The sequence below is a fragment of the Aegilops tauschii genome, chromosome 7 (genome assembly GCF_002575655.3).
Source record: "Aegilops tauschii subsp. strangulata cultivar AL8/78 chromosome 7, Aet v6.0, whole genome shotgun sequence".
NCBI lineage: Eukaryota > Viridiplantae > Streptophyta > Magnoliopsida > Poales > Poaceae > Aegilops > Aegilops tauschii.
The window spans coordinates 271,757,784-271,785,012 of NC_053041.3; the positions used below are offsets into that span (position 1 = coordinate 271,757,784).

Genomic DNA, 27,229 nt, shown 5'->3' on the forward strand with positions numbered 1-27,229 from the left:
TTCGAATGGCATCATGCTGTGCAGGAACGTCGGCCCGAGTTGGATGATATCCTCCACGATATGGACCAGCAGATGCACCATAACGTCAAAGAATGCGGGCGGGAAGTACATCTCAAGCTCGCATAGTATCACCACGATCTCTTCCTGTAGCCTTCTGAGTTGCCTCACGCCAACCGACTTCCGGGAGATGACGTCGAAAAAGTTGCATAGGCCAAATAGCGTTTCACGGACGTGCGCGTCCATGATCCCACGGATTGCAACTGGAAGTATCTGCGTCATCAGCACGTGACAGTCGTGAGACTTCATCCCGCTGAACTTCTGCTTCGCTGAGTCTAGGTATCTGCTTATCTTCCCCGCGTAACCGTAAGGAAGTTTTACTCCTACGAGGCAGGTGAAAAACTGATCGATCTCCTCCTGACTTAGAGTGAAGCACGCGGGAGGGAAGTCATTTCCGGTCTTCTTGGCCTTTTTGCCTTTGCGACGACTTTCCGTGTCCTGCTTCGCCTCATCATCATCATCATTAGCGTGAAGCTCCTCCCTGATGTCCATTGATTTCAAGTCTGCCCTTGCTTTCGGCCCATCTTTGGTCCTCTCTGGCATGTTGAGCAGGATACCAAGCAGACTCTCGCACACATTCTTCGTGATATGCATGACATCAAGGCTGTGAGGTACACGGTGGATCTTCCAGTACGGCAAGTCCCAGAAAACAGACCTCGTTTTCCATACCTTCAGCAGCGGCTCTGGCGCTTTTTGCTTCTTTCCCGTCTCTGGCGCCTTTTGCTTCTTTCCCGGCAGTGGGCAATCTTTCCAATTTTTCAACAGCTCATCTATTTCCTCGCCGCTCCTCATATGCGGGCATCTTCGGGGTTCGGTTTCACCATCGAACAGATCCTTGCGTTTCCTCCATGGGTCATCATCACGAAGCCACCTTTGATGTCCCATGAACACGGTTTTCGAAGACCCAGATCTCTATCTAGCTGGCGATACGTTGTGTCATCCATGCACCTGACGCATCCAGAAAATTTGTGGACCACCTGCCCCGCGAGATATCCGTAACCGACATAGTCGTGCACCGTCGTGAGCAGTGCGGCTCTCATAGGGAAATATTCTTTCTCTGCGGCGTCCCACGTATTGGCTGGCGTTTTCCACAGCATGTCTAGCTCCTCTTTCAGCAGCCCCAGATACAGATTGATGTCGTTCCCTGGTTGTTTCGTCCCTTCAATTAGCATACTCATGTGAATGTACTTCCTCTTCATGCACAACCAGGGGGGGTTGTACATCCACACAAACACATGCCAGGTGCTATGTGTGCTTCTCTGGCTGCCAAACGGATTGACTCCATCGGTGCTCGCGCCCAGCACGATGTTCCTTGGATCCTTCCCAAATTCTAGGTGTTCGAAGTTCAACGCTTGCCACTGGCTCCCATCCTTAGGGTGACTCAGCATCTTGTCTTTTTTATTTATCTCCGGATCATTTGCGTCATCTTCTCGCTTCTTCTCCTCCCTATCCACGTGCCAACGCAGGAGCTTTGCTACCTTAGGGTCCGCGAAATACCGCTGCAGACGAGGAGTGATCGGAAAGTATCACACCACTTTTTGAGGAGCTTTCTTCCTCTTCTTGTATCGAGTGACGCCGCACACCGGACATATGGTAGACTCCGCGTGCTCGTCCCAATAAATGATGCAATTGTTCATGCACACATGGTATTTCACGTGCGGTAAATCCAGAGGACACACGATTTTCTTCGCCTCCTCGAAACTGGTCGGGCACTTGTTCCCCTTGGGAAGACGTTCGTGCCAGAATGACATGTTCTCGTCGAAGCATGCGTCGGTCATTTTGTGTTTTACCTTCATCTCCAGAGCCATGAGCGTTACTTTCAGGCGGGTATCCTCGGGCCTGCATCCTTCATACAATGGAGTAACCGCGTCTATCTCCAGTTGATCCAGCTTGGCTTTCTCTCGGGCGGCAGCTCTTGCGTTATCCGTCTGCTTGAGAAGCAGCTCTTGAATATGAGGGTCCTGCACCCAGCCCATCGATGGTCCATCGTCGTCTGCTCCGCCAGCATCTTCATCTTCATGATCATGCCCTTCGTCTGCTCCGGCATCTTCCTCATCATCATGTCCGGCATCTTCTACATGATGACTGTATACAACATCACCGTCGTGATCATGTCCCGGAGATTCTTCGTCTTCTCGCCCGCCCGAGCCGCGGTGGTTGTCTTGCTGTCCTTCCTCATTTCTTGCCCGGCCCCCATGGACGACTTCATAGTCATCTTCATCACCTTGCCACCGATAACCATCCATGAAACCACGCAAGAGCAGGTGGTCCCGCACCTGCCCGGAATCCGGGTCCGCAATAAGGCTCTTCAGCTTGCATCTTCGACACGGACATCTTATCTCCGTCTCGTTCTTTTGAAGCATCTCGGCCTTCGCGGAGCTCAAAAACCTATTCACGATGCCTTCGGTCATCGTGCGGACCATGGTCGCCTACGGGGTAGAGCAAAACGATATTTTAGAACCAAGAAAAAATTTGGCATGACTTTCCCTAAAAATAGGACCAAAAAGAATGCATAGTGCCAAAATTCTCGCCGAAACGGAAATGAATCAACATTCCAGCAAAATATTGGCAACTATCGCATTTCAAATACCGGTACCTGCAAACACAAACATATATGCAACACCACAAACATATGCAACACCACAAACATACATAGATCTAGCTAGGCCATAAAAAGTGCATGTGCACGTTGTTGGAGGGAGAACAACATAAAGATAGCTTCCCCCTTACTTACCTATAAAAAAAAGGTAATTTAACCACTTAATTTGGATGAATTTATGGTGCAAATGAGGTGAGGAGGAGGAGGCAGCCGAGACAAGCTTGGAGGAGGAGGTGGAGAGAATGAAGTGGGGAAAGTGAGTGGGTAGGTGTGGCTGTCCAAAATATCTAGCTGGTCCCAGGTTACTAATGGCGCACCACCTACAAATGCACCATTAGTAACCCTGGTTACTAATGGCGCACCTGCTGGTGGTGCGCCATTAGTAGTTTCGCAAAAAAATAAAAAAATATACACTAATGGCGCACCAGGGCACAGTGCGCCATTACTAGTTTAAACTAGTAATGGCGCACTATACACTGGTGCGCCATTAGTAGTTTTGCAAAAAAAATATAGTAGTGGCGCACTATGAGGCTGGTGCGCCATTACTAGTTAGAACTAGTAATGGCGCACTCTGCCCTGGTGCGCCATTAGTATGTTTGGAAAAATAATAATAATAAATTTGTTACTAGTGGCGCACCGTGTGTCTGGTGCGCCACTGCTATATAGTAGTGGCGCACCACATGTCTGGTGCGCCATTAGTGGTCATTTCATCTATAGCCCTTTTCCTAGTAGTGAATAATGTAAGTTTGTCCTTCTCAAGCCTTCAAACTTTGTTGTGTATATTTGGTTAGGCATGACTGCAACAGCTGTTTATTTTTGGTGTTTGCATTAAATTGCATGTTTAAAGTTTAATATGTAGTTCATAAACAAAAGTTTGTCCTTCTCAATTTAAGTTTTCAGTTGTACAACCAAGTTCCTTCTTCATACCATGTAAATTAAACTATACAGAGCAAGTGATTTTCTTTTGCACTGCATGTATGCTTATGTTCTTGATCCGTAATCCAGTGGTGTGGTGAACTTACCCACTACAGCACAATGTCATATTCTGCAATGTCTTAACTATGAACAATGTCATATCATTCTACTATTATTTAAACCGTCTCTTTATTTGCCAATCTGAAATGGGATAAATTGACAGCACACTAACCATTGATACTTATGAGTTCTTGATCTGTAATCAAGTGGTGTCGTGAAGCTGCCAACTCCTTCACAATGTCATTTCCTGCCATGTCTTAACCTGAACAATACCATATTGTGTTAATGCAATTTTAAACTGTGTCACTTTATTCGTCGGTAAGAAATGTGATGAATTGTCAGCACTGATACTTTTATGTGCAAAACCTATCATCTGTCTGCTTGTTTATCTTTCAGAGTGAGGAGGATATAAGTGTTAAATAAGCGCAGTCTCATCAGCTTGCTCAGCTGCTTGTGCTGCAGCTCCCCAGCAGGGCTAACCTTTCTTGAACTCTATTGAAGTGTTGTCGGTTTTGTATATTATTTTGTCGGCGTGTTTGGTTGCACCGGTGATGATCTTTGATGCCCCGTGTATGTAATCTGCTGTCTGCTTGTGCTTTATTATCATAGTGGCGAACTTTGATGCCCAGTGGGAGTAATATGCCGTAATTTCTTTATTGTATAGTCTAGGTTTTTTCTTATTCACGATGTTGCAGTTATTTTACTGTATATATATATATCCTGTCTTCGCAGTAAACCGGCCAAACCGTAAAATTACGGTACATAATCGGGCCGTCATGCAATCACGATGTATGATCCGCATCATGGGCCCCGTCATCTTGGTCTGTTAGAAGGCCTAAATGTAAAGTGGCCCACTAGTAGAGTCGGGCCTTTAATAGGCCGAGTAAACCGCCCGCCCTCTTTTCGCAAGAAAACTCAATGGGCTTTTAATAGGCCAAAATTGTCTCGGTCCTTGTTTGGCCCAATCAGATTATCAGCTGCGAGCAGGCCGGATGCAAACCGGGCCATAGTTAGGCCCAACTATATGACGGGCTTTTAACAGGCCGAAATTAATATAGGGCTAAAATGTTAAACGGGCCCTTAATAGGCCGAAACTAATATCAGGACGAATTACTAAATGGGCCTTTAGCAAGTGGGCCCAAAAGCATAGCGTCCAGTTGACGGGCCGAATCTGATATGGGGCATAATTTAGCCCAAAGCCTCTTAAAGGGCTGGACCTGATCTGGGCCATAATTTGGCCCAGAACGTGGTAGGCTTTTAACGGGCCGGATCTCATATGGGCCATTATTAGGCCCGGAACGTCGCAGCCCATTAATGGACCGGATCAAATATGGGCCGGCCGTCCAAAACATGGCAGCCAGTTAATGGGCCGGCCTACTAGGGTCCTCAACATCTTGTGGGCCTATAGCTGGGCCGGCCCATTAATGTCGGCGAAATCTCGTGGGCCTTTAACTGGGTCGGCCCATTATGGTCCACAAAAATCTTGCGGGCCTTCACCTGGGCCGGCCCATTATGGCCCGCAAAAATCTTGTGGGCCTTTACCTAGGCCGGCCCATTATGGCCCGCAAAATCTTGTGGGCCTTTAGCTGGGCCAGCCCATAATGGTCCGCAAAATCTCGTGGGCCTTTAGCTGGGCCGGCCCATTATGGTCCGCAAAATCTTGCGGGCCTTTAGTTGGGCTGGCCCATTTAAACTTTATGGGCCACTTTTGGGCCGGTCCACGTGCCAACATATCATAGGCGCATCTCGCCCATTGGATGAGTGACACATGTGCCAACGCGGAGCTGACACGTGTTTCCGTCAGCCATTTTACACGTGGAAAATCCCCATTGGTCCGGGCTGTTAACGGGTTATCGGATCCAAAACCGGACCCGATAGCTTAACGGCGTTCCGTTACGGTGGATGCCACGTGTCAGTCACCCTTGATGAAAGCACTTCTGTGACGCGCGATTTATCATCATGGAAGTGGACACTTCCGTGATGATAATTTTGGTAATGTCATGGAACACTTCTACGACATCACAGGTATGACTATCTTGATTCTGTCATAAATTTGTCATGGATGTACATGCATGACAGAAAACGTGACCTACTGTGACAAACACGTATCATCACGGAAGTGTATTTTTTGTAGTGTTGATGTCTACTACGTAACTTTATTCTTATAGACACGTGTTGGGCCTCCAAGCGCAGAGTTTTGTAGGACAGTAGCAATTTTTCCTCAAGTGGATGACCTAAGGTTTATCAATCCGTGAGAGGTGTAGGATGAAGATGGTCTCTCTCAAACGACCGTGCAACCAAATACAAGAAATCTCTTGTGTCCCCAACACACCCAATACAATGGCAAATTGTATAGGTGCACTAGTTCGGCGAAAAGATGGTGATAAAAGTGTAATATGGATGGTAGAAATATATTTTAATAATCTGAATAAATAAAAACAGCAAGGTAGCAATTAGTAAACGGGCACAAAAACGGTATTGCAATGCTTAAAAATGAGGTCTAGGGTCAGTACTTTCGCTAGTGCAATCTCTTAACAATGCTAACATAGTTGGATCATATGATTATCCCTCAAAGTGCAGAAAAGAATCACTCCCGAGTTCCTATTAGCGGAGAACAAAAGATAGAAGTTGTTTGTAGGGTATGAGACCACCTCAAAACTATTCTTTCCGATCAATCTTTCCTAGAGTTCGTACTAGAATAACGCAAGCTATTCTTCCCGATCGATCTAATCAAGAGTTCGTACTAGAATAACACCAAAGAAAATTCATATTCATAATACTCAATCCACACAAAGAACTACAAGGAGACCCCAAAGTTTCTACCGGAAAAGATAACAAAAACGTGCATCAACTCATATGCATAGATTACCCCAATATCACCATGGGAATCCGCAAGTTGAATGCCATAACACATATCAAGTGAATCAATATGATACCCCATTTGTCACCTCAAGTATTCATATTGCAAGACATACATCATGTGTTCTCATCTCTGAATATTCAATCCGACAATACAAAACTTCAAAGGGTAAAGACTCAATTCATCATAACAAGAGTATAACGGGGAGAAACATCATATGATCCGACTATATTAACAAAGCCCATGATATAGATCACGAGAGAGAGAGAGAGATTAAACACATAGCTACTGGTACAAACCCTCAGCCCCGAGGGTGGACTACTCCCTCCTCATCGTGGTGGCCGCCGGGATGTGACGCCCCCGATTCGACCGTACACTAATCATGCACGCAAATGTGTACGATAAAGATCAGGGACTCACGGGAAGATATCACAACACAACTCTACAACATAAATAAGTCATACAAGCATCATAATACAAGCCAGGGGCCTCGAGGGCTCGAATACAAGTGCTCGATCATAGACGAGTCAGCGGAAGCAACAATATCTGAGTACAGACATAAGTTAAACAAGTTTGCCTTAAGAAGGCTAGCACAAAAGTAGTAACGATCGAAAAGGCAAGGCCTCCCGCCTGGGACCTCCTAACTACTCCTCGAAGCCGAACTCCATGTAGAATCATCCTCGGGATCTCCAGCTCCTGGACTCCAGCATCTGGTTGCGACAATCAGGTATAGAAAGGGGAAAAGAGGGAGAAAAGCAACCGTGAGTACTCATCCAAAGTACTCGCAAGCAAGGAGCTACACTACATATGCATGGGTATATGGGTAAAGGGCCATATCGGTGGACTGAACTACAGAATGCCAGAATAAGAGGGGGATAGCTAATCCTGTCGAAGACTACGCTTCAGGCCACCTCCATCTTGCAGCATGTAGGAGAGAGTAGGTGGTAAGTTCACCAAGTAGCATCGCATAGCATAATCCTACCCGGCGATCCCCTCCTCGTCGCCCTGTTAGAGAGCGATCACCGGGTTATATCTGGCACTTGGAAGGGTGTGTTTTATTAAGTATCCGGTTCTAGTTGTCATAAGGTCAAGGTACAACTCCGGGTCGTCCTTTTACCGAGGGACACGGCTATTCGAATAGATAAACTTCCCTGCAGGGGTGCACCACATAACCCAACACGTTCGATCCCATTTGGTCGGACACACTTTTCTGGGTCATGCCCGGCCTCGGAAGATCAACACGTCGCAGCCCCACCTAGGCACAACAGAGAGGTCAGCACGCCGGTCTAAATCCTATGGCGCAGGGGTCTGGGCCCATCGTCCATTGCACACCTGCACGTTGCGAACGCGGCCGGAAGCAGACCTAGCCTAGCAGGCGTTCCAGTCCAATCCGGCGCGCGCCACTCAGTCGCTGACGTCACGAAGGCTTCGGCTGATACCACGACGTCGAGTGCCCATAACTGTTCCCGCGTAGTTGGTTAGTGCGTATAGACCAAATGGCCAGACTCAGATCAAATACCAAGATCTCGTTAAGCGTGTTAAGTATCCGCGAACGCCGACCAGGGCCAGGCCCACCTCTCTCCTAGGTGGTCTCAACCTGCCCTGTCGCTCCGCCATAAAGTAACAGTCGGGGGCCGTCAGGAACCCAGGCCCACCTCTACCGGGATGGAGCCACCTGTCCTTTCAGCCCCCTCACCAGAATCACTTGCGGGTACTCAACGAGCCGACCCGACTTTAGTCACCACATGTGTCATGTATATAAAGTATATAGTATATACCCGTGATCACCTCCCGAAGTGATCACGGCCCAGTAGTATAGCATGGCAGACGGACAAGAGTGTAGGGCCACTGATGGAACACTAGCATCCTATACTAAGCAGTAGGATGGCAGGTAAGAGTAACAACTGTAGCAACAATGACAGGCTATGCATCAGGATAGGATTAACGGAAAGTAGTAACATGCTACACTACTCTAGTGCAAGCAATATAGAGAAGAATAGGCGATATCTGGTGATCAAGGGGGGGCTTGCCTGGTTGCTCTGGCAAGGAGGGGGTCGTCGTCGATGTAGCCGATCACAGGGGTATCGGCAACGGTCTCGGAGTCTACCGGAGAGAAAGGGGGAAGAAACAGTAAATATAAAGCAAACATAGCTTCACAAAGCACAACGTGGCAATATGATGTGCCGGGTGTGACCTAACGTATGGCTACACGATATAGGTGAAGGGGGAATTCAACCGGGAAGGTGTTCCCGGTTCCGGACCTGTGTCAGTCAGATGACCGGAGGGAAAATGTTCCATGTTCAGCATGCTAAGGGCATGTGACAGATGAACGGACCGCGTATTCGGATTCGTTGGATTTTTCTGAGCAACTTTCATATAGAAAACATTTTCATCGGAGTTACGGTTTAATTACTATGAATTTCTAAAGGTTAAGGTATTTTCTAGAATTATTAATATTAACATAAAAGGAATATTGCATTAGCATGACGTCATTGTGACGTCAGCGGTCAACAGGACTGCTGACCAGGTCAAACTGACCTGTGGTTCCAGTGGGTCCCACTGGTCAGTGACTGGACTAATTAACAGTGGTTAATTTAACTAAACTAAGTTAATTAGCTAGTAGGCCCCACCTGTCAGTGTCTAATTAGTTTAACTAAATAAGTTTTAATTATTAAAACATTGATTAAAGGAATGGGGCCTGCCTGTCAGTGGCTCTGGGCTGCCCAGTCAGCGAGTTGACTGGGTCAACATAGTCAACAGGGCCCCATGGGCCCACACGTCAGCCTCACAGGGGAGGCCACGCGGCGCCACGTCGGACACTGGCCGGAGACGCGCCGGAGTTGACTCCGACGAGCCAAACGCGGCGGCGCGGCTCGGGAGGGGCGCGGGTTTCGCGCACAGGGGGTCTGCGGGGTTGTGGCTGGGCGCGTTCGACGCGGCTCGGCGCCGCGCGTCCAACGGTGGTGGCCGGAGTGGCTGGAACGGACGGGGGCGAGCGCTTCGAGCTCGCCGGCGGCGAGGTGCTTCGGGCGAGCAACGGCAACGGTGGTACGGCGCGAGATCGGACAATCCAGATAGCGGGGCGAGGCCTACGTGCACGCGCGAGCAAGATGGGCGCGAGCAAAAGACCAAAAGGTCGCCGGAACGACGCCGGCGACGAGCTACGCGGAGGCGCATCCGGTCGGAGCACGGGGTCGGCGCTACGGGCTCGACAAAGCGCGGGGGAGGGGGGCAACGGGCCCGCACGGACGTGCTGAGCATGATCCCGAGCTCATCTGAGCTCGACGTGCAGCAACGACACGACTACGAGCACGCCAGCGGAAGCAGAGGCACGGCAACGGCGGCGAACTAGCTAGGGACGAATGCGGCTGCGGGAAGGAGGAATGGAGGGAGAGAGGAGCTCACCGAGCGGCCAAGAAAAGCCCTCGACGGATTAGTAGCTGCGGGGTTCGTCGGAGACGACGAGGATCGTCGGCGACAGAGGCGGAAGGGGGCGGAGCAGAATGCCCTCAGCGGAGCCTCCCAGCTCCTGCTGATGGTCGGAGACGAAGGAGCGGAGAACGCCGGAGCTCGTGGAGGCACTGGTGAAGCTCGGGGTCGCCGGTCGCCGTGGCGGTGCGAGAAGAACAGGGACGACAGCGTCGGGCGACGTAGGGGGGAGAGGCCAGAGGAAGAGGGGGCGCGAGGGGATAGGGGTTAGGGTTCCAGGGGGGAGAAGGGGGCGCCGGGGTCGGCTAAGTAGGCGGGATGGGGCGCCGATGGTCGCCACCACGGCCATGGCGCCGTGGATGGCCGCCACGGCATCGTCTGCTTCTGTAGCGGGAGGAAGGGGAAAACAGGGTGTGTTGGGCTGGGCTGTGCAGGCCGGCTAGATAGATGGGCCGGGTGGCCCAAGGGAGGGGGCTTTGTTTTATTTCTGTTTTCTTTTGTTTTTTACTTTTATTTATTCTTTTCTATTTCGGCTAATTGTTTGGACATCAAATGAGTTTTGTAAAATATGAGAGCTGGCCCACAATTCACAGCACAATATATTCTACCACCAAAAACTAGTTTGGGGTAAATATCATTTCATAATTTTTTTGTATTAATAAAGAGGTTATTAAATAATGTTTTCAGCCACTGTTTGAGGTTGTTCAAGTCACTTAACAAATTTCATTAATGTTGTTTACAATTTTATCCTAGCCTCTGATTTATCTACTATTTATTGAACATTTTAGTTTTAATATTTGAAAACTTTTATTGTTTGCTTGATTTTGAATTTTGAATTATAATCGGTTTCGAACTAACACCAGATTAATAACGGTAATCATGGTGACGTGGCATCGTTAACAGAGGTTTACTGTAGCTTAATTATCCGGGCGTCACACGGGATGATGAAGATGGCCACCGGAGATGATTCTCCCCTCCGGCAGGGTGCCGGAATGGGGTCTAGATTGGTTTTCGCGGATACAGAGACCTTGCAGCGGCGGAACTTCTGATCTAGGTCTTCCTCGAAGGGTTTCGGAATATTTGAGAATTTATAGTGCCAAAACGGCGTGCGGGAGGCCACCGAGTTAGTCCAAGTTATGGCAAGATTGCCACCACCAAGTGCCTTTCCAGTACCGGTTCGTCTAACTTTTCTCTCCTTCTCCAACGCATCTCTCTAGATCCCCGAGACCCACTGGTCGTGGTTGGCAGACCAAGGCACCGAGAGGCAACCACCGCCGAAAGAGACCTTCCTGGTCGACCCCCCTACTCCCGGGAAAGGACTGTTGTTCAAGAGTCATGGGCTTCTTTTTGTAGATGGTTATTGTGATACGGATTGGACAGGTTGCCTGGATGACAGAAGATCAACTTCAGACCATTGTGTTATTGTAGGAGGAAATCTAGTGTACTAGAGAAGCAAGAAACAACCTGTTGCTTCCAAATTATCTGCAGAGGGTGAATACAGAGTCATGTCTCAGCGACTGGGTGAGTTGTTATGTACAAAAAATCTATCATAAGAGCTAAAGATATTGATGACCAGTTAGACATATGCTTTATCAAAGAAAAGCACGACACTGGGATTATCAAGATAGAACATGTGAGTTCAGGGCAACAAATTGCAGATTGCTTGACTAAAGGACTAGGAACCAGAGAATGCAGCTTAGGGTGTGACAAGATTGAAATGATAGATATCTATCACCCTCTTGAGAGGAGTGTTTCAAAGACTCGCACCCATGAGCTCACGGTCACAAGGCAACAGATCTACCATTGCGCCAAGCCTCCCCTTCAACCATAGTGATAGTATGCGTGCACAAAATCCAATCTCGAAGGTGTCAGCCAAAAGGATAGCTCATTTATGCCGAGAAGGAGTATCATGCAAATTACTCAGAGGTACGATACCTAACAGAGTAATTTTTGGTATTGAGCTTGGCAGAAACAGCTAAATTCCAGCTTGGAGATACTGGACGTATACAGCTCAGGGGCGCCAGACCTATAGTGGACCGGAGGCGGGAGCAAATTGAGAATGCTCGAATGTGTTGGATAAAATAATTCAGAGGTACCAGAGTTAATAGAGATGGGTAAGAAAGAGTTAATAGAGATGGGTATGAAATGTAAAGAAGCTCGGAGGTGCTGAGAACGATATTCGACACTTTTGGATGAGACTTAGGGAAAAAGGTAGTTTGCTCAGCAGAACTCTCACAAGTCGTTGAGTTTGGTACTACCGGCCGACAGGTCAGAAGGTACCAGATAAGTGTAAAAGTGGGGAATGTGAGAGATATGAAGTGTAATATAAAAAAGGCTTTATCCCGCTTTATATATAAAGCAATGATCATTCACAACCTGGTACAAAACACACGCCATCACAATATACGCACACACCCAAGGCAGGATACATAGGCGCTGATCGCAGCAACACCACCCCTAGCACTACAAGAGCAACCAGGGTCCTCAACCGTGAGCACACCACCACAAAGAGATGAAGCCGCATATGACGAATCGTGGGCTCCAAGGCGGCGCCTTCAGGAAGGTTACGACACCAGAGCGCCGCCACCGCCCGACTCGGGGATCAGAGTTTCCCCTGGAGCAACACGACGGGTAATGAGAGCCACGACAACGCCTTCAAGAAGGGAACGAGCTTCGCCGCCACCGGTCCATCCGAAGATAGATCAGGTTTTCACCCCGGCCAACACACATCGCCACCGAACGTCACACCCCGGCAACCACGCCGCCCACACGACCATGGCCATCGGGCAACATTGAGCCACGGACTCTGCCCATGAGCACCGCAGAACCACCACCAGGGCCGCCACCCCGGCATCCAAGACCTTGACACCACCTCACCAGAGACCCTCCGCTACCCCAACGAAAGATACGAGCGGAAAGGACCCACCTTTCACATTTGGATGACCCCCAGCGCTCGGCCAAAACTGGTCCTGCAGCCGGGCGCGAGACGAGCGATGGACCACAGCTGGGGGAGGGGCCACCCTTCGACGAAGGTAGTGACCGGACGACAAGGAAAGGGATCGAAGGTCGAAACGAGCCAACGCCGGATAGCCAGTGCTGCTGCAGCCGGCCCGGCGAATGAAAGCCACCCAGAGGGCCGAGTCACCTCGCCGCCACTGCCCACAGCCGGAGCAGCAGCTACGCCGGGCTGGTGCCCCAACCAGCGCCTCTCACCGGAAAAAAAGCGTCAGATCCGGCCGGCACGCTCCGCCACCATGCCACCGCTACCCCTGTCAAGCAGCAAGGGAAGAGCACACCACGAACCATGCTGCCCGCAGCCCTTGCCGCACGACGGACCGCCGACGACAGATTCAGCCGGATCTGGCCGTGGCCGTCCCGCGCGCCACCACCCGACTTGACCCCCACAGCCGCCGCACACCAGCCGACGCCGTCACCATCCCGCGCACCAGCCGTCGCGCTGTCGAGCCCCATTTATTTGAATTTTTTTCTCCAAGCAGTTGTAACATAGCACAGCGATAAGCAACTGGATGTGCGTGTGCAGCAAAAAGGAAAGTTGCACGAAACTTGGCTTCTTTTTGAGATCTTGATATGTACTTCCTCCGTCCCATAATATAAGAACGTTTTTGGCATTAATGTAGTGCCAAAAACGTTTTTATATTATGAGACAGAGGGAGTATCATATTATAAAACTCAGATGAGATACCAAATGTTTCGGATACCTTACCAGCCAGCGATGCTGCACGAGTGGAATCAAATCCTGCCGCCAATACTTTAGACATGGCTACAGAAAGTAAACAAGAAAGCATCAGCTTGTCTTGCGCATGATCAACAAGATTCTTCTTGTCGCAGATTGTTTTTGTTATAAGTAGAGAGGAACCTACATAGGAGTTTCTCTGGTTCTCACCAGTCACCACTTCTCTTCCAACTCCATCTAGACAACACAGGAACGCTCTAGCTTCCATTCCAAGCATGGATAGACTAGCCATCTAGAGTCGGTGTCGGCAAACATCTGGCCGATGAAATTGGGGTCGAAGAATGGCCACCGGAGCTAAACATGGATGTCTCTTCAGTTTCTGCAACCATCGAAGACGAGATTATCTGAGGTCAGTTAGAAATATGTACATCTGCGTTATGAGATCATCGGGTTGTCTAGCAGCTAGTCCAGCTTTCCAGAGTCTCCACATACAAAGGTGATGGTGCTCTGTGATGTTGCCCGATGTCTGCAGTGGCATCGAAGAAAGCAGTGAATTGAAACATGAATGACCAAGAGCTGCACTTAGTTGTAAAGAGTGAACATGCATTATGCAACATCATCTGACGCAAGCTGACAAGATAGATAACTGATGACAAGGAGGACTACAGAGTGGTCAGATTACTTACATGAGTAAGCTATCAGAAGAAAGTTAAGGAGACGAGTACTTCTGAGTTCTGGTCTGAAGGAAACAGAGCGAGCAGATTACCTGCAAGAGGGAGGGAGACAAACACTTTTGAACCAAAATTGCAGCTCATGTCCAAGCAAACGGGGAAGACAGCGTCTACCTTCGAGATACCTTTCTATGAATCTACGTGATTGGTGTCCACCTTTCAAGGTTACCATTATCCATTCAAACGAATTTCAATGTACAGAGAAGTGAAGATCTCAATCACTAAAACCAAGAATTTTCCACCTTTACCGGAAAAGGGTTTCCCCCGCTTTGTATTCCAAAGCAACCAACACCGATACAGGATCGCTGGGGCGAACAGCACAACAAGCCCAAAAGAAAAAGAAGAAGAAGCAAATGCCAACAACGGCAGCTCGACAGAGCACGGATGACCCGCCACCGCTACGCCCACCAGACACAAACCACTACAACCCGAGGCTCCGGACCACCGCGTACAAAACAGCACCTCCAAAAAGGAAAGCGACGCCGATGACGCTGCTGCCCGGACATGTCCTAGGGTTTCCCCGGCACGCGGAGGGAGGTGGGGGATGGATATCACCGACACCCTCCAGGAAGGAATGGTGGCACCCGCAAGTGTCACCGCATCGGGGCCGAAGACTGGCAAGGATTTCTCCCGTACTCCAATCCCCACCGCCCCACAGACCGGAGCCGACCAGCCAGACCGCCGCCCACCACCATGCGCCATCGCGGTTGCGCCGTCACCCACGCCGCCTCACTGCGAACACCAACACGAGGCCAAGAGGATCGGGGAGAAGCGCCCCGCGGAGGGAGAAGCACCACCGAAGCCGAACGGGAGGGAACCACCTCCACCGCCGTCGTGCGGGAGGCCAGAACCTCCGGCACCGTCGCGGTAGCCATCCGGACGCGGCAGCAGGGCATGCCAGGCCACCCCTGGCCCGGCCAGGCCCGAAACAGGCCCGCTAAGCCCCGCCGCCATGCTGCAGCAAGCTGGCGATGGCGCCGCCAGCACCCTGCCGCTCATCGTCTCTCCCCCGCCTCCCGGAAGCCACGAAGCGGACCCGCCCCGCCGCCGGCCCGCCCAGGCCCAGATGGGGCCCGAAGGGCCCAGATCTGGGCCGAGCGGGCGCCGCCAGGCCGCGCCGCCGCGTCACCCCGCCGCCAACGGCGACGCCGCCGTCCAGAAGTCCGCCCCCGCTCGCGCCGGGAGCCCCCGCCGCCGCGCTGGACCGCCGCCGCCTAGAAGCACCGCCCGGGGTTGCCCCGTCCCGCGCCGGCGGACACCCGAGAGGGGAAAAGCCAGGGGGCCGCCGCCACCAGCGTCGCCCGGGCCAGGCCCGCAGCGGGCGCCAGCGACAGAGAGGAAGGGGGAGGGAGAGGCGCGCGGGGGAGAGGACTGGGCGCGGCCGGCCGCCCGCGGGGGCGGGGCGGCGCGGTCGCGGGAGAGGAGGGGAATCGAAATGCCTAATTAAGCTTGTGTGGAGACTTTAAGTTTGGTCTTCATTTTCCACCTTTACGATCTCAGGATGCATGGGTAATATTCTTCTATGTCCCACTTTCGAGCAGATAATTGATTTGGATGGCCACAGGAGCAATAGACTTCTCTCTCGCGACCGCGTCGCCCCCCCCCCCCCCGGGGCGACCGGCCGCGCGTCGGGCCTCCTCCCTCCAGGCTCCCCCCTCCCCTCTTCCTTCTCGCCGCCGTCGCCGGCGCCCGCGGCCGGCTTGGCCCTGGGGCTGCTGGTGGCGGCGGCCTCCTGGCCCTTCCCCTCCCGGTCGCTCTCCGGCGCGGGCGGAGCGGCTCCGGGGGGTGCATCTAGGCGGCGGCGGTCTGGCGTGGCGGCGGGGCTCCGTGGCGCATGCAGGCGAGCTTCTGGGCGGCGGCGCCGCCGTTGGTGGCGGGGCAACGCGACGGCGGGATCTGGCTTCGTCCGCTCGGCCCAGATCTGGGCCCGTTGGGCCCCATCTGGGCCTGGGCGGGCCGGCGGCGGGGATGGCTCCGGTTTGGCTTTTGGGAGGCGGGGAGATGCGACGCGTGGCTGGGTGCCGGCGGCGACGACGCCGGCCTGCTGCATCGTGGCCGGCGGGGCTTAACGGGCCCGCTTCGGGCCTGGCTGGGGCAGGGGTGGCCCGGCATGCCCCGCTGCCGCGTCCGGACGGCTACCGCGACGGTGCCGGAGGCACGGGCCTCCCGCACGACGGCGGTGGAGGTGGTTCCCTCCCGCTCGGCATCGATGTTGCTGCTCCCGTCGTGGTGAGCTTCTCTCCGGTCCTCTTGGCGGTGTTCGTAGTGAGGCGGCGTGGGTGGTGGCGCTACTGCGTTGGCGCATGGTGATGGGCGGCGGTTGGGTGGTCGGTTCCATTCGGTTGGGCGGTTGGGGTTGGAATGCGGGAGAAATCCCTGCCGGCTTCGGCCCCGACGCGGTGACACCTGCGGGTGCCACCATTCCTCCCTGGAGGGTGTCGGTGGTATCCACCCCCACCTCCCTCCGCGTGCCCGGGAAAACCTAAGGACTCGTCCGGGCAGCAGCGTCGTCGGCGTCGCATCCCTTCTTGGAGGTGCTGCTTGGTACGCGGCGGATCGGAGCCTCGGTCTGTGGTGTTTTGTTTCCGGTGGGTGCCGCGGTGGCGGGTCTTCCGCGCTTTGCCAAGCTGCCGTCGTTGGCATTTGTTTCTTCTTTTTCTCTTGGTGTGTTGTGCTGCTCGCCACAGCGTTATCTGTACTGGGTGTTGGTTGCTTTGGAATACAAAGCGGGGGAAACCCTTTTTTGGCAAAAATAGAGAGCAGTTTAGTTGGATTAAGGTTTGCTCATATAAAACTTCACCAAAAATAAAGATAATTCGTGTCTGAGATTCAATTCGTATGACTAACAACACGATTGCGTAAAAAGAAGTGATGATCATAAACACATAAAAAAATCGTTGCTGTACCGTTTTGATTATAAAATGATGATGCATCTCACACCGTAGGCACGTAGCTCAATCTGAAAAAAATGGGGGATAAAACGTTGAACAAATCGTACTCCTCCAGTGAATCTTGTCCTCCGTCGCCTAAACATGCCAGCTTCAAAGCATGATCATTCAATTAGTGATTAGCAACACTTCCCATCAAAGAACAAATCTTAATAAATTGAGAACATGGCAGTAGCCAGAAATGGCACGCTCACAGCTAGATGTTGCATTAGCATCCATTAAAAAATGGCTTGAGCATGCAACACCATCGGACCACAACCACACCGCTGGTTCTTGCTGCCAATTGCTGACTATGATATGCTGCCTCGTCTCGAGGACAGCGGACACACTAAAATATGCCCTAAACATGAGACGACTTTGCTGTAATAATCGCTATGCTTCTGCCAGATCTCGATCCATGGCAGACAGCATCTTGCAAATGAAATGGCATGATTCCTTGTGTCTAATAGTCGAACACTCTAGCTTGTATGCCTCTTTGGTATAAATAGGCATCAGAAGAACGGTAGACACATCAAACCAAAAGTCGCTCTTTCATTCTCCTCTCTTCAACCAGAATACAGAGAAAAGCTTCAAGATCAGAAATGGCCTTCCACCTAAGATCGATAAGTTTGCCATCAAGGCCTCAGGCCAACGCGACCGAAGTCGAGCAAGAGGTGCTGAGCCTAGAGGCGAGCATCTCTTCTTCGACCACCACCATCGGCACCATGTGTGCCGGTCTGAGGAGGCTCGGAGACATCTATAATGGTGTTGAAGAGATTATTGGCCTGCCAAGCAACCAGGTTGGCAAGATGTTGGATTCAGAGATTGAAGGCTCTCTCGAGCTGCTAGATCTCTGCAGCACCATGCAAGAGATCTTCGTCGAGATGAAGGCCATCATCCAAGAGCTACAGGTAGCTCTAAGAAAAGGAGATGCTGCAACTGCTCAAGCCAAGATCCAGTCTTATGTTCGTTTGGTGAAGACGGCCAAGAAACATTTCAAGAAGAGCGCGAAGAAGGCTAATGCTATGTCTGCAGGTTGCAAGATGGTCATGCTATTGACCAAAGCTAGAGAGATTTCTGTGTCTTTGCTGGAGTCCACAGTCCATCTCTTGTCAAAGGAAATCGGAATGCCAAAACAGTCTCTTGTCTCCAAGGCATTTCACAAGAAGAAGGCAGTTGTCTGCCATGAGGAGCAATTGCAGGAGTTAGAGTGTAGTATTGGAGATCTCGAGAATGGGGCGGGACATCTGTTCAGGAAATTAATCCAGATCAGAGTTTCTCTCTTGAACATTCTTAGCTCATAGATACTCCAAGTCACTCTACACCCTGTGATTGGCATCTGCCTTTTTGAGGATTAGCCGGTCTTCATACAATTTTGCCATATGTATACAGTACAAATGTACAGAAACTTAGAGAAAGAAAAGGTGAAGTTTTGATCTATTTCATGTCTTGTGATCTCTACGTATATTTCCTTTCGATGTCCTTGGATAGTGGATCATGTTCCTTGTGTGCTAGGTCAAAGCAGCGGTGCCTAAGGTTGTTATTAGCAGAAAAATAAATCTAATTACTCCTTGGGGATAAGCATGATGATTCCGTAGTTTAGACGAGCCAGGTCAATAGATCCTACATAAAACTCCTCGAAGAGGTCCATCACCTCAGGTTTGAGGACATTCCAGAAGGTCTGGAAGAACCTAACTGGGAGTCCATCCGGACCCGGTGCGGATGTCGGGTTCATGCCCTTGCTGGCCAACCACACTTCATCTTTGGAGAAAGGGGCCATGAGGGCCGCATTCTCCTCCGCCGTGATACACAAGTGTGTAGCCCAGAAGTCGGTAGCCAGGCCTACGCCTCCCCTAGGGGAGGAGGAGAAGAGAGCTTTATAGAAAGCATCGACGTGTGCGCGTATGTCGGCCGACCGTGTAAAAGGGTGTCACCGTCCCAGAGGAGGGGGATGGTGTTACGGCTCCTCCGACCGTTAGCGATGGCCTGGAAATACGCTGTATTGGCATCCCCCTTGAGGACCCATTTCTGAGTACCCCGTAGGCGCCAATAGGCCTCCTCATCGGTGTATATGACCGTCAGCTGATCCTCAAGATCGTAACGGAGCAACCACTCGTCAGAGGAAAGGCCTGTGGAGTCTGCCCGGAGGTCTAGGGCCTGTATGGATTCGAGAAGAGCCTTCTTCCATTCTCGCAAATCCCGACCAAGGTTCGCACCCGGCCCTTCATGAATTGTCGGGAGCGCTTGGCGCAGAAGTGCCAGGAGTCGAGGGCCGAGACCGGTGGGGAGAGAGGCGGGCCTCTACCCATCGTGCGCGAATGGCCTCAGCAAACTCATCCTGGTTAAGCCAGAATGTCTCGAAATGGAATCGCAGCGGCAGAGGGGGGCGATCGTTCTCCGAGGAAAGAAGGAGGGGTACATGATCAGATCCGATCCTAGTGATGGCCCTGAGAGAGGTGAGTGGGCACCGAAGCTCCCACTCAGGCGACATGAAGACGCGATCTAGAACGGATCGCGCTGGGTCCGCCTGGCGGTTGGTCAAGGTGAATCTGGCACCAACCCTATCTAATTCCCGGAGGCTAAGAGAGGCGATGCAATCATTGAACATCTGCATCCGAGGGTAGTTGACAAGGCTATTACTTTTGTCCTCAGTGGAGCGGATGAGGTTAAAGTCACCACCAACCACCACCGATAATTGGGCCACTGAGACCTTCCTCTGCAGCTCGGCGAGGAAGGTCTCAGACTGGCGGTGATCGCTGGGGCTGTAGACTATGATAATCTCCCATTTGAAATTCAGAGCTCGTTGGAAGACCTCCATGCTGACAAAGAACTCGCCCCGGTCCATGCTTCCTACCTCAAAGGTGGCGTCCTTTACGCCTAAAAGGATGCCACCCGAGTGGCCAGTGATCCCACTAGCGGCCGAGGGTAGTTTGCTCAGCAGAACTCTCACACCTCATTGAGTTTGGTACTACCGACCGACAGGTCCGAAGGTACCAGATAAGTGTAAAAGTGGGGAATGTGAGAAATATGAAGTGGAATAGTTGGGGATTGTTTAAAGATCTTGAAAAAGAGTTCATCTGTGGTTCTTCTACATGTGCCCATGTAGATAGTATGGTTGTCCTTAGACTCTCAATGTGAATCCTTGATCCACTAAAATACTAAAAATTTATAAATTTAAAGCCTTAGGCTACAACCATCTTGAAGAATAAAAGTAGGAGTCACATCGATGTTTCCACCTACAAAATAGACTAATCCTGAAATAAATTTACCAAAAATCGTTAGTCCTAATTGTCTTGCCATTAATCCCCAAACCCATATTGGGCCTAGATGTACTTTCATATATAAAAGCCCATCTTGGCCAGGCCCATGAATAGTGATCACAGTGGCAACATAAAAAAGAGGGCAGCCCGGTGCACATAACACCTGCTTGCGCAGGGGCCGGCCACTTTGAGTCTTTTGTATGTGGCCTTTCCCTGTATTTCTGCAATAGGTTGTTTCCGCTTTCCAGGACTCAAACCCGATCATAAGGCAACAGATTTAGTTCTGCACCAAGGCCTCCCTTCAATTATAGTGATAACATTCATGCACAAAATCTAATCCAACTATTTTTTTATTGATTTTGTTCCCCCCACCCACCCCAAAAAAATTATTCATTCAGTTAATAACTTAAATATATTTATTTGAATATTTTTGCTGCAGGCGGTTGTAATATAGCACAGTGATAAGCAACTGGATGCGCGTGTGCAGCAAAAAAAAAGATGCACGAAACTTGGCTTCTTTTTGAGATCTTGATAAGCATCATATTATAAAAACTCAGATGAGATACCAAATGTTTCGGATACCTTACCAACCAGCGATGCTGCACGAGTGGAATCAAATCCTGCCGCCAATACTTTAGACATGGCTACAGAAAGTAAACAAGAAAGCATCAGCTTGTCTTGCGCATGATCAACAAGATTCTTCTTGTCGCAGATTGTTTTTGTTATAAGTAGAGAGGAACCTACATAGGAGTTTCTCTGGTTCTCACCAGTCACCACTTCTCTTCCAACTCCATCTAGACAACACAGGAACGCTCTAGCTTCCATTCCAAGCATGGATAGACTAGCCATCTAGAGTCGGTGTCGGCAAACATCTGGCCGATGAAATTGGGGTCGAAGAATGGCCACCGGAGCTAAACATGGATGTCTCTTCAGTTTCTGCAACCATCGAAGACGAGATTATCTGAGGTCAGTTAGAAATACGTACATCTGCGTTATGAGATCATCGGGTTGTCTAGCAGCTAGTCCAGCTTTCCAGAGTCTCCACATACAAAGGTGATGGTGCTCTGTGATGTTGCCCGATGTCTGCAGTGGCATCGAAGAAAGCAATGAATTGAAACATGAATGACCAAGAGCTGCACTTAGTTGTACAGAGTGAACATGCATTATGCAACATCATCTGACGCAAGCTGACAAGATAGATAACTGATGACAAGGAGGACTACAGAGTGGTCAGATTACTTACATGAGTAAGCTATCAGAAGAAAGTTAAGGAGACGAGTACTTCTGAGTTCTGGTTTGAAGGAATAATAAATAGATTGACCAGATTACCTGCAAGAGGGAGGGAGACAAATACTTTCGAACCAAAATTGCAGCTCGTGTCCAAGCACAGGGAAGACAGCTTCTACCTTCTACATACCCTTCTATGAATCTACATGATTGGTGTCCACCTCTCAAGGTTACAACTACCCATTCAAACGAATTTCAATGTAAAGAAAAGTGAAGATCTCCATCACTAAAAATCAAGAATTTTCCAACTTTACGATCTCAGTTTGAACATCCAAGTATGCATGGGTGAAATTCTTCTATGTCCCACTTTCGAGCAGATATTTGATTTGGCTGGCCACAGGAGCAATAGACTGAAAAAAGAGAGCGGTTTAGTAGGATTAAGGTTTGCTCATATAGAACTTCAGCAAAAGTAAAGATAGTTCGTGTCTGAGATTCAATTAGTATGACTAAAAACACGATTGCGTAAAAAAATGATGATCATAAACACGTCAAAAAATCGTTGCCATGCCATTTTGATTATAAAATGGTGATGCATCTCACACCGTAGGTAGCTCAATCTGAAAGGAAAAATGGGGGATAAACGGTTGAACCAATCGCAACACCCATGATCCTTGTCCAGTGGATCTTGTCTTCCGTCGCCTAAACATGCCAGCTCCAAAGTATAATGATTCAATTAGTGATTAGCAACACTTCCCACCAAAGAACAAACCTGATTCAATTAGTGAATAGCAGTAGCCAGAATGGCACTCTCACAGCTAGATGCTGCGTTAGCAATCCATTAAATAATGGCTTGAGCATGCAACACCACTGGACCATAACCACACTGCTGGTGCCTGCTGACGATAATATGCTGCCTCGTCTCGAGGACAGCGGACACTCTAAAATATGCACTAAACATCAGACGACTTTGCTTGTGCCAGATCTCGATCCATAGCAGACAGCATCTTGGAAATGAAATGGCATGATTCTTCATGCCTAACAATCGAACACTCTGGCTTGTATGCCTCTTTGGTATAAATAGGCATCAGAAGAACGGTAGACACATCAAACCAAAAGTCGCTCTTCTATTCTCCTCTCTTCAACCACAATACAGAGAAAAACTTCAAGATCAGAAATGGCTTTCCACCTGAGATCGATAAGTTTGCCATCAAGGCCTCAGGCCAACCAGACTGAAGTCGAGCAAGAGGTGCTGAGCCTAGAGGCGAGCATCTCTTCCTCCACCACCACCATCGGCACCATGTGTGCCGGTCTGAGGAGGCTCGGAGACATCTACAATGGTGTTGAAGAGATTATTGGCCTGCCAAGCAACCAGGCTGGCAAGATGTTGGATTCAGAGATGGAAGTCTCTCTCGAGCTGCTAGATCTCTGCAGCACCATGCAAGAGATCTTCGTCAAGATGAAGGCCATCATCCAAGAGCTACAAGTGGCTCTAAGAAAAGGAGATGATGTAACTGCTCAAGCCAAGATCCAGTCTTATGCCCGTTTGGTGAAGACGGCCAAGAAACATTTCAAGAAGAGCGCGAAGAAGGCTAATGCTGTGTCTGCGGGTTGCAAGATGGTCATGCTATTGACCAAGGCTAGAGAGATTTCTGTGTCTCTGCTGGAGTCCACAGTCCATCTCCTGTCAAAGGAAATCGGAATGCCAAAACAGTCTCTTGTCTCAAAGGCATTTCACAAGAAGAAGGCAGTTGTCTGCCAGGAGGAGCAATTGCAGGAGTTAGAGTGTAGTATTGGAGATCTCGAGAATGGGGTGGGACATCTGTTCAGGAAATTAGTCCAGATCAGAGTTTCTCTCTTGAACATTCTTAGCTCATAGATGCTCCAAGTCACTCTACACCCTGTGATTGGCATCCGCCTTTTTGAGGACTAGCCGGTCTTCATACAATTTTGCCATATGTATACAGTACAAATGTACAGAAACTTAGAGAAAGAAAAAGTGAAGTTTTGATCTATTTCATGTCTTGTGATCTCTACATATACTTCCTTTCGATGTCCTTGGAGAGTGGATCATGTTCCTTGTGTGCTAGGTCAAAGCAGCGGTGCCTAAGGTTGTTATTAGCAGAAAAATAAATCTAATTACTAAGATTACCACCATCACCACATGGCTGTACAGTCTGGCTGTGCAATTAAAGTATTTATAGTTTTAGGATTGATATATGCCACAAATTCCAAACTTTTGAACTGAAACTTATAGATGCTCAAGCTCCATATCGTTCAAACATGTCGTAGTGACCAAAGTATTCCAAAAACATCTCAACTTCTGCTTGTTCTTGGGGACAATATAATACTAACATTAATTTGATCTAGATTTACTAGTGCAAACATTGCGTGCAAAATATACTAACAAGCAATGTTTTGCAAGCTAATATGATAGCTGTGTGCTGCAGATAGAACAGCAATTGGGACGGCTGGTAAGAAAGCAGAGTAGATGAATTAGTTAACGTCCGAGGCTAGAGAGTGGCCTCGTGGCGGAAGCACGGAGAGCCAGAGAAGGTTGGATGCTGGCGTCGATCCTGGCGGCATGCCGGGCATAAGTCCACCGCAGCATTTGGGTTGCCACTCCGCTGCTTCGGTCATTGATATCTTGTTTTTTTTCTCCTTTTGTTTTCCATTTCTATTTGAGAAATTTCTCATTTTTGTGTATAGGGCTGGATTACCGAAAAAGGCTTTCGCCCCGCTGGATTACACACTGGTCAAACTCTTAGGCCGTGACGTATCGGCTCATATAAAAGCACATCTTGGCCCAGCCCATGAAGTGCAACCACTGACAGCATGCGCGCACAAAGCCTAGCTACCTTTGCTAAAAAACCTATTTATTGTTGATTTATACCCAAAAAGATATTTCATCCATTCATTAAGTAACTTCAACTATATTTATTTAAATATTATTGCTGCAAGCAGTTGCAACATAGCACAGCAATTAGCTGAACTGGATGCGCGTGTGCAGTAAAAATAATTCTGCATAGCACATGGCTTTCTTTCGAGATCTCGATGTGCATCACACTGTATTCTAAAATTCAGATGAGATACCAAATGTTTCGGACACCTCACCAGCCAGTGATGCTGCACGAGGGGAATCAAATCTTGCCGCCAATACTCGAGACATGGCTACAGAAAGTAAACAAGAGAGCGTCAGCAGATTGTTTTTGTTATAAGTAGGGAGGAGCCTACATGGAAGTTTCTTTGGTTCTCTCACCAGTCACCACTTCTTCTCTTCCTGCTCCATCGAGACAACACAGGAACGCTCTGGCTCCCATTCCAAGCATGGCTAGCCATCTAGAGTCTTGAGCCGACAAACATCTGCCGGTGAAATCAGGGTCAAATAATGGCCGCGAAGCTAAACGCGGCTGCCTCATCTTCAGTTTGTGCGACAATCGGTGCGAGATTGACTAAGGACAGTTGGAAATACTTACATCTGCATTGTGAGATGATGGGTTGTCTAGCAGCCCGGCCAGTTTTTCCCGAGTGGACATGGATTATGCAACAACATCTGAAGAAAGCTGGGAAGATAGATAACTGATGACAAGGAGGATCGCAGAGTGATCGGGTTACTTACAGGAGCACAGGACCATCTCGCTACTTGAACCAAAATTGCATGCAGCTCCTGTCCAAGAAAATTGTAATGCCGAGTACAAAGAAGTGGTTTCTAGTCTCCATGATATTGCAAAAGAGAAAAAATGTACACACGGTACAGGTGAAGCAACTGCGCACATTAGAGAGCAAAGGAGAGTCTGTTCACAAATTGTTCTAGAAAATATGTTACTCTTCTAAGTACACTAAGCTTCTAGCCTTCTAGGTACCCATCTCTGAAACTAGCGACTGGAATCATCCTTTTAAAGGATTTGCTAATCATACAAACATATTTTAGTTTACAAACAAGTACAAATGTACATCAATGAAAAAAATAGAACTGAGGCCTGCTTCTTTACAACTACAGCAAAAAAAGGGTCATAAATGTTTGAGAATCATTTAGTATGATAAACAAGAGTATAAGATTGTACATACAGAAAGTATAAGAACAATATGGTGACCAAAGTGGATGAAAAAAATGGGCATACATGGCAGCTCCGACCTATCTTGTTTTCCATCACCTAAACATGACAGCACCAACCCACAAGGCTGCAACCTGTGGTTCTCACCAATGAAAAGACCTGATTAAATTAAATAATGGCTTGAGCATGCAATTATGCAAAGAGCCACCATACACACAGCACCACACGGCTGGTTCTTGATGCCAATTGCTGGAACATGGTAATTGATGGCTCATCTCGGGGACAACAAACACACTAATAGATGCACTGAACATGAGACGACTTTAGCTTTTGTAATCGATATTCAGCTGCCAGATCTCGAGCTATAGGAGACAGCATCTGGGGGATGAAATGGCACGATTCTTCGTGTCTAGAAATCAAATACTCCTGGTTGTATACTTCTGTGTATATATAGGGCTCAGCAGAATGTAGACGCATCAAACCAAAAGGCTCTCTTTCTTCAGCTCCTTTCTTCACCCACAATACAGAGAAAAGCTTCAAGATCAGATATGGCTTTCCCCCTAAGATCGATAAGTTTGCCTTCTAGGCCTCACATCAGTCAGGCGGAAGTTGAACAAGAGCTGCTGAGCCTAGAGGCTAGCATCTCTTCCTCCATTACCATCGGCACAATGTGCGAGGGTCTTATGAGGCTTGGAAACATCTACAATGGTGTTGAAGAAATCATTGGCCTACCAAGCAACCAAGTATGCTCCGCCCAGGAGAGGAAGATGTTGGATGGAGAAATGGAAGGTTCTCTCGAGCTACTAGATCTCTGCAGCACCATGCAAGAGATCTTCGTCGAGATGAAAACCATTATCCAAGAGCTGCAAGTGGCACTAAGAAAAGGAGCTGAAGCAGCTTCTCAAGCCAAGATCCAGTCTTACACTCTCTTGACGAAGAAGGCCAAGAAACATTTCAAGAAGACCGCGAAGAAGGCTACTTCTGAAGGTTGCAGCATGGTCATGCTATTGAGCAAGGCTAGAGAGGTCTCTATCTCTCTGCTGGAATCCACAGTCCTCCTCTTGTCAAAGCAAATTGAAATGCGCAAACAGTCTCTTATCTCCAAGGCATTTCACAAGACGAAGAAGCCAGTTGTTTGTGAGGAGGAGCAATTGCAGGAGTTAGAGTGCAGCATCGCAGATCTTGAGAACGGAGCAGGACATCTGTTCAGGAAGTTAGTTAAACATCCTTAGCTCATAGATACTCCACATCACTCTTAGTGACCTGTGATTGGCATCCGCCTTTTTGAGGATTAGCCAATCTTGATACAGTTTTCCAGTATGTATACAGTATACAGTACAAATGTACAGAATATACAGAGAGAAAAGGCAAAGTTTTGATCTATTTCATGTTTAATGTTCTCTTTATACTTTCTTGAT

At 49.2% G+C, this 27,229-nt stretch overlaps 3 protein-coding genes and 1 long non-coding RNA gene across 5 annotated transcripts; 3 read left to right on the forward strand and 1 right to left on the reverse strand.

Moving 5' to 3' along the window:
* Window positions 1-6,871: 6,871 nt before the first annotated feature.
* On the reverse strand, window positions 6,872-15,137 carry LOC120969387 (uncharacterized). 2 transcript variants are annotated; one of them, XR_012188522.1, is made up of 4 exons: window positions 14,301-15,137; window positions 13,802-14,140; window positions 13,645-13,701; window positions 6,872-7,201 (listed from the first exon to the last, which is right to left on the reverse strand). It is a non-coding gene; the product is annotated as an uncharacterized lncRNA (long non-coding RNA). The 2 variants fall into 2 exon arrangements; XR_012188521.1 differs by having other exon boundaries at window positions 13,802-15,137.
* A 1,839-nt stretch (window positions 15,138-16,976) lies between these two features.
* LOC109771210 (uncharacterized) lies at window positions 16,977-18,712 on the forward strand. Its single transcript, XM_040396567.3, has one exon. The coding sequence runs from the start codon at window positions 17,875-17,877 to the stop codon at window positions 18,574-18,576; it is 702 nt and encodes a 233-aa protein (XP_040252501.1). The 5' UTR covers window positions 16,977-17,874; the 3' UTR covers window positions 18,577-18,712.
* A 2,806-nt stretch (window positions 18,713-21,518) lies between these two features.
* On the forward strand, window positions 21,519-23,771 carry LOC109771209 (uncharacterized). Its single transcript, XM_040396568.3, has one exon. It carries the CDS (start codon window positions 22,934-22,936, stop codon window positions 23,633-23,635), a length of 702 nt encoding a protein of 233 aa, XP_040252502.1. The 5' UTR covers window positions 21,519-22,933; the 3' UTR covers window positions 23,636-23,771.
* Window positions 23,772-25,016: 1,245 nt separating this feature from the next.
* LOC109771208 (uncharacterized) lies at window positions 25,017-27,229 on the forward strand. The gene has a single exon (XM_020329901.4). It carries the CDS (start codon window positions 26,360-26,362, stop codon window positions 27,041-27,043), a length of 684 nt encoding a protein of 227 aa, XP_020185490.1. The 5' UTR covers window positions 25,017-26,359; the 3' UTR covers window positions 27,044-27,229.

Coding starts and splice junctions, on each gene's coding strand:
- LOC109771210 (XM_040396567.3), top strand. CDS start 17,875: ATGGCCTTCCACCTAAGATCGATAAGTTTGCCATCAAGGCCTCAGGCC.
- LOC109771209 (XM_040396568.3), top strand. CDS start 22,934: ATGGCTTTCCACCTGAGATCGATAAGTTTGCCATCAAGGCCTCAGGCC.
- LOC109771208 (XM_020329901.4), top strand. CDS start 26,360: ATGGCTTTCCCCCTAAGATCGATAAGTTTGCCTTCTAGGCCTCACATC.